Below are 13035 nucleotides of genomic sequence, written 5' to 3'. Positions count from 1 at the left end.
ACCATGCTCTCGGGAGGAGTGAAAAATCTCGTAGTTGATCCCACGAGCCTCTAGAGGGCACCAGCAACCTTTCCTTGCCCCCATCAGTCCCTGCCCTCACTTTGCTGCTGCTTCTGCAAAGGACAAGTTAACTGGCTAGAGAGCTAGCTAGCTATCTGAGAACGGTACCTGATGTACCCATGAGTTCCCTGCCTGTGGGACTGAAATTTATCGCTTAGGCCTGTCAGTCACAACAGAGGGCCTCAGCGTGGGATCCAATGTGTGATATGCTCTTCTCCCTTGCCATTCCTCCGGTGAAATTGGAGCAGCAGCAAAGTATCTGCTTGACCTCCAAGCCCGAGGGGCCAAGCAGCTGCAGAGAAGAAGCAAACATTTTGTAGCACTGGGTGTTCTTACACCTCTCCATGCTGAGTCAAGGAGGCAGAACTCAGGTCCTCATGGCAGCAGCAGCAGGATCTTTGTTTTGGCTTCCCTGAGCCCCTGCCATTGCTGACTACAGCAAGCGGAGGCATAAGGGCTCCAAAGTTGGGTTGACAGGTTGCTTGAAATAAGTGTCGGGGGCAATGGAGAGCAATGGGTTAAGGCAGGTCCTCTTCCCTGAAACAACCAGATTCCATTGGTGGATCCCCTTTATAATAAGTCTGGGAACACTATGTAAGACCATTAGAAGAGCTCTGCTGAATCTACTCCATCTACTCCAGCTTCCAACAGTGGAGGTAGAACAAAACTATTGTGGCCAGTAGCTACTGATAGCCTTGGTGGATGGAAGCAGTCCAATTGTTCTTCGTGGTCATATATACACAGGCCTTGTGATCGCCACATGCCTCCAATGGTGCCTGCTTGAATCACCTGATGGTCTGCCCTACCCTGCATCTCCTTGTCCCCACAAATGGGAGCCTTTGACTAGGGGGGTCTGCCGTGAGTCTGTACCGCCAGAGCAGCAGAATGGTGACCGTACGTCCATGCCACGTGACAAAGCTGGGCTGGCTTGCTCAGCCACCTTTCCAAGGAGCCCACCGCTTGAAGTGTCCCCTGCCTGCTCTCCCCCATCGCGAGCCATGCGTGATCAGAAGGAAACAAAGACGGGGGCCTAGCTTACTCGTTTCTGGCTCACCTTGAATTAACACCTAAGGCATGCTCCTGTCTTTAAAGGTTAGCGGGATAAAAATAGAGGATGCCTGCAGAATCAAGGGCAAGTGGGGCAAACATCTGATACGGCCCTGCCCATGCCAGTCAGAGTATCGCCTACACGGCAGCGCGTTACACAGCATCGCACAGGGAAATGGGCTGGACGTGGGTGGCCAGATTTGAAAGGGAGCTTCTCTGGGCAGCACAAAATAGAAAAGTCCATTTATCAGGTCCTTGATGGTGGTGGCAAGTGGAAAGGACGCAGAAAGAAGCAAAGTCCAGTCAGCCAATTCCAGTCCCAAGCAGCCTCCTTTTGACCTTTCCATCACACAGGAGGCATTCCTGACTTTGGCCAAACAAGGCCCACTCGCCATTTATTTATGGTTATTCATGAACCCATTGGCAAGGCCCACTTCTGCTGTATCCAGCCTCTTTTCTAGAGGAAGGAGTCTCTTTCTCTTGGAGTCGTCGTCCTTGCACAGTCTTATACAGTCTTTAAAATGGGCCTCCACCTGCTGATATTGCTGTCATGAGAAATATAACTGATTTGGGAGTCAGTTAGCTGTCTGTCTTCCAAGTCCTAGGTCAGGCCTGCCTCTCTTCCCAACCCCTTCAGGAGATCTGCAGTCTTAATGGAGTCATACTGCACTACTCAGAGTGTCTCAGGCCTCCCATAGGAATACCTCCAGGCACACAGATTCTCATGGGAACAGGCTTTATAGCAAAGGCTTGGGTCCCCACCCCCCAATAAAAAGGGTGTTTGCCAGGGACCCACTTAGGGCACATTAGCCTTGATATAGTATTGCTGAGGAAAAGTAGTCTCCATCATGCTCTCTTGTAATGCTTGGCTAATGTTCCAGGCATTTATCAGTTTTGGGACCCAGATAACATTTGGACATTGGCTGCAGGGATGTCATTTTTATGTTGAGTATTTTGCCTTTGCCTTCTGGACTGAGCAGCCACTCCACCTGTGTTGTGGTGGAATATTCCACACCTCCGCCCCAGGATACAGGATTGCTTGGGTCATATCCCAGTGTGGATTTCCAGCACCCTAGAGCCCATGAGGCTAACTTCTTTGGATACACAGGGCTTGTGTAAAGCCAGGCCTTCTCTTTGGAGCTAAAGCTACATTGCACAGATCAGCCACCAGGGGTAACTGCTGACTGGGATTCTTGGCCATGCCTCACCTTCATGTCCAGCCCCCCTGGTGTGAGGGCAGACTAGTGGCCACCGTCAGAATAGAGGGGGAAAGCCAATAACAACTATTATATGGAAGGCAAACAAAGCTGTTGGCAGGCCTCTCCTCCTGTTCTCTCGTGTTGACAGTCTGCCGGGGATTATGCTGCAGGCTGTGTGTGTACAATTGTCCTCATCCCACAGGATGTTACTGCGTGACAACAAAAGCAGCCAAAGCCTCATTAGACTCCCTTGAGCGAGGAAGTCACTGGTGGCTCCAGTCTAGCAGAGACAAATGAACGCCAAAAAAGCAGGCAAATGCTGTGAGGATGGAGCCCATGATGATCTGGTGTGTTGGTGGGTAGAATCTCAGCCATGTTTTGTTTGGTTTGAGAGTACCTCTGATCTGAAAGGTCTTCCCCACAAACAAATGGGCTCTGATCCATTCTTCTAAACCTCAGAAAGGAGCAGGCTTTTTGGGAAGGGATTGCATCTGTGCAGGCCCAGCTCCTTCCTCTTGATGCTTAATGAGATGGGTGGGATTAAGTGGCTGTAGTAGGACTTCATAATATTTTGGCAACAGGCAACTTTGCTGGTTGTTTCTCCTTCTCATCTGCTGCCCTAGGTTTAGGAGGTACAGGGGGCTTCTGCAGGGAGGCTTCCCCGCTTCAGCCTCAGGCTTCCATTCCAGCCCCGGGGACAAATGTTGAAGCTGCGGATGCTGGGCGACTTGATCCCAGAGTCTTCTGAGTCGAGGGATACGTCTGAGTTGGTGGGTGACAGGGAGGTGAAGCGCTTTAGCGGAGAACGGACTCCTACCATGGGAGACTGCAAAGGGCTTTTGATGGTGGGGGAGCAGGTGCCTACATTCTTAGGGCTGGGACACGATGATTTCCTGGTTGTGCTTCCTGGGGGTGTGGAGATCCTGTGACTCTCCACAATGGAGGGTTTCGGAGACTGGGCCGCAGAATGGGTGCCTGCTGTTCTCAGGCCATTGTTGGATGCCACTGCGTGGCAGAGGGATGCCCCAGTGCTGGCAGGCATGGTGAAATACTTGTTCCCATTCATCCGCACTGCTTTGGGAGACTGCAGCGGGCTCTTGTAGGTCGGGGACTGGCTGCCTAGCAACCTGGGACTGTTGTTTGAAGGCGCACTGGGATGAGGCGGTGTGGCAGAGAGAGGAAGAGACACACGCCTGTATCCGTCCACCCTTGTTGGCCTGGGAGATGGCAGCGGGCTTGGGGAATGGTTGCCCACACTCTTAGGACTTCCACCTGAGGGAGTGGCAGGAGGAGTGAAGGGCCTGAAGCTCTCTATGGCCACAGCTTTGGGAGAAGAGCTCTTCCTCTTGGCAGCGTTGATGATGTTTCTGGCCAGCAGCACCTGCATCTGTCGGCTGGACTTGGGGTCAGCCTCTTGCCGAAATGGGGACACAGATCTTTCGCTCCAGGATGGAGACATGGGCGGGGGAGGCGGGGTCATGACACTGGCTACTCGAAAGGCCTCTATAAGCCCTTCCTCGGGCTCTGGAGTTTGGGCTGGACTCACCCAGCCGTCTAAACTGCTAGGTGGTCGGCGCAGCAGTCGGGGAGTCCACGTCGGGGAAGCAGGGAGGGACATCTTCCTTTCCTGTAAGGGGAACAAGAGATGAGGTCAGTGTCCTGCCCCTTTGACATCCTTCAAGCTAAGTTTATCAGTGGAAGGCTGGTATATTTGGCAGTCTCAAATGGTCACTGAAAGAGGAAGTATGGGTCAGAGAGCAGGACCTCTGAAATTCCTTTCCCAGCTGTATCAGTTTCTCTATGGGTGACCTTGGGCAAGGCACATGATCTCACAGAATTACCATTTCTCAATGAGTTCAGTGAACAGAATATCCTGCTGACATCACTGTAAGAGGGATGGGTTCATATGTGAGAACTAATCAGAAAAACCTTGAAAACAGAAGGAGGATAGAGAGAGAGAGATTCCAGAAAATGACATACAGCTTTCAGCCAGACACAGGTAAGTTCCTGGTACAAACACTGCGCTTCTAGAACCAATGACAGTGACACACCTGTATGGCTTCCACTTGATAGTATCTCCCACCCAAGCATTTTATACCTGCTAGCATAGGGTTTGGGGAAGGGAATGGCAGGAAAGAAAAGCAATGCATGGGTCTGCAGGGGATACAACTAAAACTTTTCTTTACTATCTGATGGCTTAACTAGCTGTGGAATATGTTGCTTGTTTTTAAACCACCATTTCCCTTTAAGCTGAAGGTCTTAGGTGGCTCGCACACAAAGACATAGGCACACACAATTTTCTCCATCACATGGGCAACAATAGGAGTATTCACGTCCTATCCCTGCATATACGAACAAGTACGGTAGTTTAAATCTCCTCTGTCCTTATAAACTAACCCAAGGAATTCTGAAATACTTACTTGTATTAAGCAATGGTTTTGCCAGAACCATTTTAAAGAAAGGCTGTATATTTGTACTTTGAGCCAACCATTTCTACTACAGGCATTTGCACAAGGGGAAATAAAAAACCTAATCAATGAATCTGGATGTTATGAGACACTCAGGTTTCCCAAAACAAGCACAGGCAGGGATATCTCAGAACCCTTCTCTCCCAGCTGTGCCAGTAAAGAGGTAGGAAACTGCAAGAAGGGTTTAGTGAATGAGCAAATGTGGCTGGAACCTACCTGGAACAAAAGTCCCACATTTTAGGGAAGAAGCAAGGCAGAAGCATCCATGTTCTGACATGCAGGCCAGTGTTGCAGCCCTCAGTTACAAGGAGCAACAATTACTTTTTGATAAAGGACCCAGGTATCCTCTGTTTCTGATATCTCAGCAGAATTAAGCTGTGCATTTTTGGATACTTGAAGAATGCATCTCTCTCTCTCCCCATCCCAGAATGCAAGCTCTAAGAGCTGGTTATGCATGCTATTTCTGTCACGTGTGTCTCCACACTGCCTTTCTTATTTGCGCTCAGGTCTCTATGTTGGATCAGGCCCATAGATGGTTTAAATGAAGTAGTTCCTCTACATGGAGGGCATAACATGTTGCATGGCCCCTCACCACTCAGATCACTGCATGTGGCAAATCTCCATTCAACTGCTGGTGCACATCAGGCCGATAAGCCACCCAGCAAGTTTTACTACATGCTGGGTTCAAAGCATGAAGAAGCTGCCACAAAGAATCTCTTTAAGCCAGTGTACTATATAGCCTGATTCTCTAGTAGTGATGGATTTGTCCACCTGGGTTCTCTGCTTCATGTTTTTCCAAAAAAAAATTCTTAAGTTCAGTTCTCCAAATAAACATGAAAATTTGTCAGAATTTTGTGTGAATTTCTCCTAATAAACACGCTGGTTTGCAGATTTGACCCATGTACCTATTTTCTGCAAGCAATCTTCCTCAATATTATGCATGCTGTTTTCACTGATATATGCATTTCTATGCACATTTTTCCCCAATATATGCAATTTTGCAAACATTGGCTGGAGTAGTGTGAATTTTGAAGGGTAGCTGTGCTACGGTTCTCATACTGTTTTGGAAAATGAGGAAGGTTCATCTTTAAATGTGAACTGAATCAAATTTCTCTCTCATCCCATTACAACCATGTGCAAAACCTATGGCTTCCCACATGGTTCTAATGCATCATGCTGAGCAAGAGTGGGCATATTTCACACTTTGCTTTTCCCTACAATACTGAGGTCCTCAAACCAGAGCCAGGGGCAAAATAATGACTTGAGGGAGGAGCCAGATGAAAAATGCCAGCTTGTGGGGTGGAACCAATGAGCAATGAGCCATACACTGAGGCAACCTTCAGACACTAGTATAGCCTGCCCAAATCTGCCGCCTTCCAGGAGTTTTTGGACTACAAGTCCCATCAGACCCCTGTCAGCATGGCTTTGCTTGCTGGGGCTGATGAGAGTTGTAGTTCCAAAGAGAGACTGTGGCAGAGACTGTGTTAGGACAAATCTACATCTGAGTTACTACGGTTTAGGAATTCTAGCAGAAAACTTTGCAGCTAGCCAACACAGCTACATAAAATCTGATCAAAGACAGTAAGTGAATGCTCATATTTTATAAGTGAGGAACACTGAAAGATAAGCTACTGGCAGGAGGCCAACCAAGGCAGAATTGCTGTTGTTCCTTTAACCTAGGTTCAACGCATGTGCTACATGTTATAAAGAAAGGCTGGGATGTTAAGCACAGGTTTTGAGGATCCTCTGTTCACTACTGTACAATCTGACCTGCTGGCAAGCTGGTCAGGGGTAGCCATTGAACTCAGAGCATAATTGTGCCAGATACTGCTAGGGGTACTAGTGCTGCTGACCAAGTTTAGCATATGAACCCAAATCAGGAGAAGTGAAATTCATGAAGGAGTGTGTTGTTCCTCTCATTTATGTAGAAGAATGGCAAGTGGTTCTTTGTTGTTTTTTTAAAAAAAGAAACTAACACACACAAAAACCAAGGTGCTGGTGGTACTCGTATCTTGATAAAAGTGCTGTGGGTACCAGCACAAAATGGTTGCCATGGGCAGCAAAAGGCAGGCAAGAAGGTGAGAGTACTTTGTACCAGTACAAGCACTGCAAATAGCACTTGCTGTTTTGGGACAACTAGCTATAGAATAAGCAGTATAAGGCCATGATGGATCAGAGGTGGGGTGGTGCTGAGTCTGACAACAGTTGTGTGATCCCTTCAATGACTGATGTCACGGTTATTGAGACATTATACTGGGTCAGATCACTGATCCAAATGGCTCATATTGTCTACAGGACAGCCAGAGGCTTTCTAGGGTTCCAGATAGAGGTCCTTCCTAGCCCTGCCTAGAGTGGCAAGGGATTCAACCTGTGACCTTCTGCATTCAAAGCATGTGTCCTAGCTACTGATCTATGACCCTGCCAGCCTACAGAAACACTCCAAACTGCAGTGGAACCTCGGGTTACAGACGCTTCAGGTTACAGACTCCGCTAACCCAGAAATAGTACCTCAGGTTAAGAACTTTGCTTCAGGATGAAGCTTCAGGCGGCAGCAGGAGGCCCCATTAGCTAAAGTGGTGCTTCAGGTTAAGAACACTTTCAGCTTATGAACAGACCTCCAGAATGAATTAAGTTATTAACCCGAGGTACCACTGTATATCCTGCCAACCTAGCAGTTCGAAAGCATGTCAAAGTGCAAGCAGATAAATAGGTACCGCTCTGGCGGGAAGGTAAATGGCGTTTCCGTGCGCTGCTCTGGTTCGCCAGAAGCGGCTTAGTCATGCTGGCCACATGATCCGGAAGCTGTACGCCGGCTCCCTCGGCCAATAAAGTGAGATGAGCGCCACAACCCCAGAGTCAGCTACGACTGGACCTAATGGTCAGGGGTCCCTTTACCTTTACCTTTTACCTTTGTATAAGAAAGGTGCTTCAGATGCTTTATGTGATTTTCCAAGTCATATCAGCAGTTGGGCAACAAACATTACAAAGAGAAGTAGAATCTCCCTCTCTTTCTCTCCCTTTCTTTGTTCTTCCTATCCACTGCATGAACCTCTTTCATTTCCTCAGTGTGTTCCCCCTGCTACCAACCATTTCACTGTCTGCCGCTAGCGGAAATGCTGACTCATGAAAATAAGTGGTTTGCTTACATTTCTGTGCCAAGGATTACAGAGGTTTAGTTCATGCTCTGTATCCCACCCATAACTACATCACAGCAGAAACTATTGGAAAGAGTGCTTAAATTTCCTTTGCTTCCAGTACCCTATTGTCTATGGAGGCTCTGTTCCCTCTCCACTGTTGCGATGATTTTTCAGCAAAGGGAAGGGGATCTAGATGCGGCCAAACAGAGGAAGTTTAGACATGAAGCATCTGCCAAACCAAAAGCATTTCGCAGTCACCTCCCATAGGCACTGTCTAAGAAGACCCATAACAGTGGCCCAAGGGGTCACAAAGATGGCACCCATGAACACCCATGTGCTTTAAAGGTATAGCATGTATACAGCCTCATTTTCACATATTTCCAATCTTACAATTCAATTCTCCAAGTTTCCATGTCAGTTTTGCGATTTTAAAAAAATCCTCATGTAAATTCATCAGAGTATTTCTCCCAGTATAAAAAAATGGTTTGTATGCAATTTTGGCATACAGATTTTGGCAAAACAATCTCCCCTAATATAATACTTTTAAATGTTATTATTACTAATAATATACAAGGTAAAGGTAAAGGACCCCTGGACGGTTAAGTCCATGCATTTTTATGTACACTTTAATCTAGCAGTCACATTTGGGGGGGTATACATTACTTGGCTGAAAAACCCCATTATTTGGAGGAACTGCAGATTTTGAAGATTGGTTGTATTTCAGTACTGTTTTGAAAAGTTGTGCAAAGAAGGTAGGTTCACCTTTCAATAGGAACTGAATCAAAATCCCCCCTCCTATATCCCTAATCCAACAAGAGCCCTTGTGAATACCATTCAAGGGCACACTCCAGCTGAGCAAAAACCCTGGAGGAGAGTGTGGAGAAGGACTGTGACTTGGGAGGAGGCACGGCATGGGGCTACACCCAAGAGTGTAGGAAGTGCTTAGGAAGCCATATTTGCTTCCTGGACCTCAGGTTCCCCACCTCTGATCTAGTTAGTTCTCCTTAATACTACCATTGCCATCACTGCCACTGCTTTGGGGGAAAGCGGGTGAAGGAGAGGAAAAGCCTTCAGTCATTCATTTTGTATGGTGATGGCAAAGGTGGTAGCAGTGCACAACTTGGTTGTGTTTGTTTACCTTGGAGGCTGGGCACTGTAGGGTTTCAGTACAGAAACTTCATCCAGCCACATTTATTTTTAATGGGAGTGCTGAATCTCAGCAGGGCTACTCCCATTTCTCTGCAGCGACACCCTGTCATTTTGCAAACCCTCTGTTTTGTTTGGGTTTTTTTAATCCATTCTTCTTGAGGTTGTGCATTCCCTCTTACCTGTGCTGGAACGCACAGGCAAACTTTCTTTTTTTAAAGGGGACGACCAGAGGCAAGTCTATCCTGCCCCATCTGCTCTATTATGTGCAGCTGGGATGCCAGGCCTTTGTGGCTGTGGGTGTACACCAGGCAAAGGCTAAAAAGTGGTTGGAACACAATACTTAGGCTGATTCGGAAGAAAAGCCTCAGTGCAATGCGAGCTTATGGATTTATTTTTTTTAATGCTATGTAAAAATGTAGAGTGGTTTTTAAATAAAAATAAAACCCACTTCCCTAAGTAGATGTGTTAGCCTAGTGAAAGAGAAACCTGCTCCTAGTTTTTGCTCTAGCCTAACTCAGGCATCTTGCAATCTTATCCTAAAAGTTTCCATTACACTTGGAAAAACCCAACTGCTCAGCAGCAAAGGGAAGGCAGTGAGCTGAGGAATGTTTCCTTGCTGCTTTGTTTCACAGGGCGTTGCCTTCGATGGCCTTTTGTTACAAGGCAGCCTTTGGTCACTCTCCCATCCCTTCCTCAGGAAGAGACTGTGAACCCCTCCAGATTTATGCTGCTGGAATCTCACCCAGGTGCCCCAGTAGCAAAAATCTCAGGTTCTGAGCTTCCTGCCATTGCTACACTGGCCAGCAACTTTGGAGGTAATATAAGGTCTGCATTTCCCCAGGGCTATGTGACAGAAGAAGAAGATCCTATAAGCATGACCTATTTATATGGCCACCTCTAGCACTGTCATAAAGAACTGTTAACCACTGGCATCATGAATGAAGGCAGCCCTGTGGTGGGTAGGAATGAATGAATCTATTTTGATTCCCCTCAGTTTCCAATTTTAAGTTCACTTCTCCACAATCTTTAAGCTCAGTTCTGCATTAATATTTTTTTTAAAAAAGTTCTCATGAAAATCCATCAGCATCTTAAGCATCCATTTCTCCTAATATAGGAATTTATGAATGCAGGTTTGTCTAATATAATGCATTTTTGTATGTTACCCTCACTAACATATGCATTTTTATCCACGCTTTCCCATAATGCTTGCACATGTTGTTGTAGAACTGCATTGCAAAATTCAAGAAGTGCAAACTCAGAAGCATATTTTGATTCTCGTATTGTTCTGGGATGTGCAAATTAGGCGGGTTTGCACAAAATGGTGACCAGACCAAAATTCCCCCTCACTTTCTCTAAAGATGGGTAACATCCCGCGGTGAATTTAGCATTGGTCCTGCAAATGTCTGACTTTCTCCAGACTTGACCAGAAAGTTTAAAAAAACAAAAACAAACTCTTGTGCTGTGTGGAACCATTTAAAATGCCTTTACAGGGAATATTGTTTGTGTCACACACAGCAGTCTTTTATTTCTTCATCACTAGACTATGAGAAATCTAAAATGTGCACAACCGAACACCTGCAAATGGACAGTGCCGAGTTTTGTTTTTCTCTTCTAAAGAGGCGGCAACACTTAAAAGACAGAAGAGCTTAGCAATGGTTTGGTCTCCTCTGATAGGGCATGTGTTTTCATTTTATTGAAATGCAATTGGGATGGAGGTGAAGAGGGCCTTACTTGCCCCTCATCAGATCAATGCAACTTCCATGCAATTTCATTTAATGGTGTTTTATGGTTTATCATTGAGCACCTCCCTGGAATTTTATGACGTGGCAGTGCAAAAATACTTTTATAAATAAACTCAATTGTCAACATTGGTGGAAATGTCTATCAAACTGGCTAGAGATCTGCACAAGTATGCATAAAGGCTTCCGTCTTAACTAAATCCCCAAGGATTCTGTCAGACATTTCTGAAGGAAATGGTAAAAAAGACTGCTATACCTCAACTACACTGCAGATATCTGTGGCCATAAACAGCAATACCCTATGTGGACATGTAACTTCAGAGTTGATGGCAGAAGCCTTTGCTCTATAAATACCCAGCTATCCCATAGCACTTATCCTGTAATTTTCCTGCCATCCCTGTAACTATCCCATCTTCTCCAACCTATGTCTACTGCTCCTCCACAGGCATTTGCCCTATAAATTCCCTAGAATTACAGAGCTTCTCCACATGTTCTCCTACTGGGGACATGGCCTACAATTGCCAGCTAGTTAGCTCTGCTGGAATGTAGCCTACAGCAATTGGCACACTCGACTCTAGGGCTGAATCCAGATTTTAGTCCTGCTTCGAGGAGACCCCTTGAAATCAATGGACTTGAAAATTAGCTACTGATTTCAATGGGCCCACTCTTAGCATGACTGAGTCTGGAGCCAAACCCAGGGATCAAGCTTGTAATGGGAATTTTCACCTGTATGAAGCTTCGATGCACAGTACTAATTTTGGCCAGGGGTGAAGATGTGGAACTGAACAAACACTGTCATGTGGGATTTGCATTTAGCGCTACCAGCCAATGGAGGTTGTTGGCTCACGTGTCTGATTGGTAATTCTACCTGGAAATGCTTGATTTTTTTAACTCCCTTCAGTTATGTCCTCTCAGAAGGATTTGTCTGGCAGCCTTGTGGGATCACAAAGAAAAGACAGAGATGTATAGAGAGTCAGAGAGAGACAGAGACAGAGAACTAGATTGTGTCCTTTCGTGGCGATGGGTTGAGTAAATAAACTGCATCTACTTTTTTAATTTATTTGAGCTGGTTGATCCAAACTGTCATGGGATTGGGGAGAGACTGACTATAAAGTACTACACACTGGAGTTAATGGAGGTTTGGTTGCTCAACATGAGCACCTGGTTTTATGGAGCTTGTCTATTCCCAAAGGACAGTCTGTAGTTAGCTTCCTTCAAGAGACATTTCTTAATGCCCAAAATTAATGAATGATTGAAATCCACTTGTACGTTCTATATGCAGGACTTTATTGGTCTCCCAGTTTTGCAACTAATGCATGGCTCCTCGTGGTCTTAATGCTCCCCCAGGTTGTCAGCTGTATTATGTAGTGCCTGGTGTGTCTCTTTTGAAAGAAAATGACAGGTGCTTGATTACTCTGCATAACACCAGACCATAGACCCCCATGGACGATGCTATGCTGAAAGACCTGCATAGCTGACTTCAAAGTCTGTGTGGAAGTAAAACACTGCAGGCCACTAGCCTTTGAGGGGAGGGGGGTGTTCCTTACTATCCAAATCCCAGGAGAAATACACCACCTGGAGAACTTCAGTTATTGGGAAGTACAGAAATGCAGTAAGTACCTCAACTTCTTTTTGACCAGTGTGTTGGTGGTGTTGTCAGCCCCAAATACTCAGTACTCTTAATCAAATCCATGGGAGGTAATGAAAGAGCCGTAAAATTAAAAGAGATACTTTGAGGTTTGCTTTATTTGCCTTCTGGTCTTTTCAGAGCACATTCTGTGCTTCCTCTGCCCTCGTCCAACAGCCATGAGGGCCAGAAACATATTTGTTAAAACTAAACAATTAAACAATCACAATTTTATGCAGAAGATACTGCACCATGGGATCATATCCCGCACACCCCTGATTTCCGTTAGTATTTGCTAGGGTGGACAATTTTGCCTCTGCTGTGGGGCAACTGCAGAGTCACTTTGAGAAATGCTACTGATATTCAATCTTCACAATCATCCTATCGTCTGCTGTATAAAACTTCACTATGATATTCACCCAGGGCTAAACAGTGGCACTGAGCTATATGTATGCCTGTGCCACAGTTGTTTAGAAGTCTGCTTTTGCCAACTTTAATAGGAACATTATCTTAAATATGTCTGGGTACAGATTTCTTTGTGTAAGTTAACAGCAGCGCACCTGCAGAAACCTCTTTGGCCACCAAAGGAATAATTTCAAGTGTGTCTTT

The 13035-nt window shown here is 45.9% G+C and overlaps 1 protein-coding gene across 2 annotated transcripts in view; it reads right to left on the bottom strand.

The window, feature by feature from the left end:
- Positions 1-1979: 1979 nt before the first annotated feature.
- The window catches only part of SYNPO (synaptopodin), a 74411-nt gene continuing 63355 nt past the window's right edge, over positions 1980-13035 (bottom strand). For both annotated transcript variants that reach the window (XM_053377031.1, XM_053377032.1), the window contains one exon: positions 1980-3933. In XM_053377031.1, coding sequence (XP_053233006.1) covers positions 2932-3933 — 1002 coding nt within the window. In that variant the 3' untranslated portion in view covers positions 1980-2931. The remainder of the gene's footprint in view (positions 3934-13035) is intronic.

The sequence above is a fragment of the Podarcis raffonei genome, chromosome 2, assembly GCF_027172205.1.
Source record: "Podarcis raffonei isolate rPodRaf1 chromosome 2, rPodRaf1.pri, whole genome shotgun sequence".
Taxonomy (NCBI): Eukaryota; Metazoa; Chordata; class Lepidosauria; order Squamata; family Lacertidae; genus Podarcis; species Podarcis raffonei.
The sequence above is the reverse complement of the archived record's forward strand: the minus strand, read 5'-3'. Positions and strand labels throughout refer to the sequence as shown.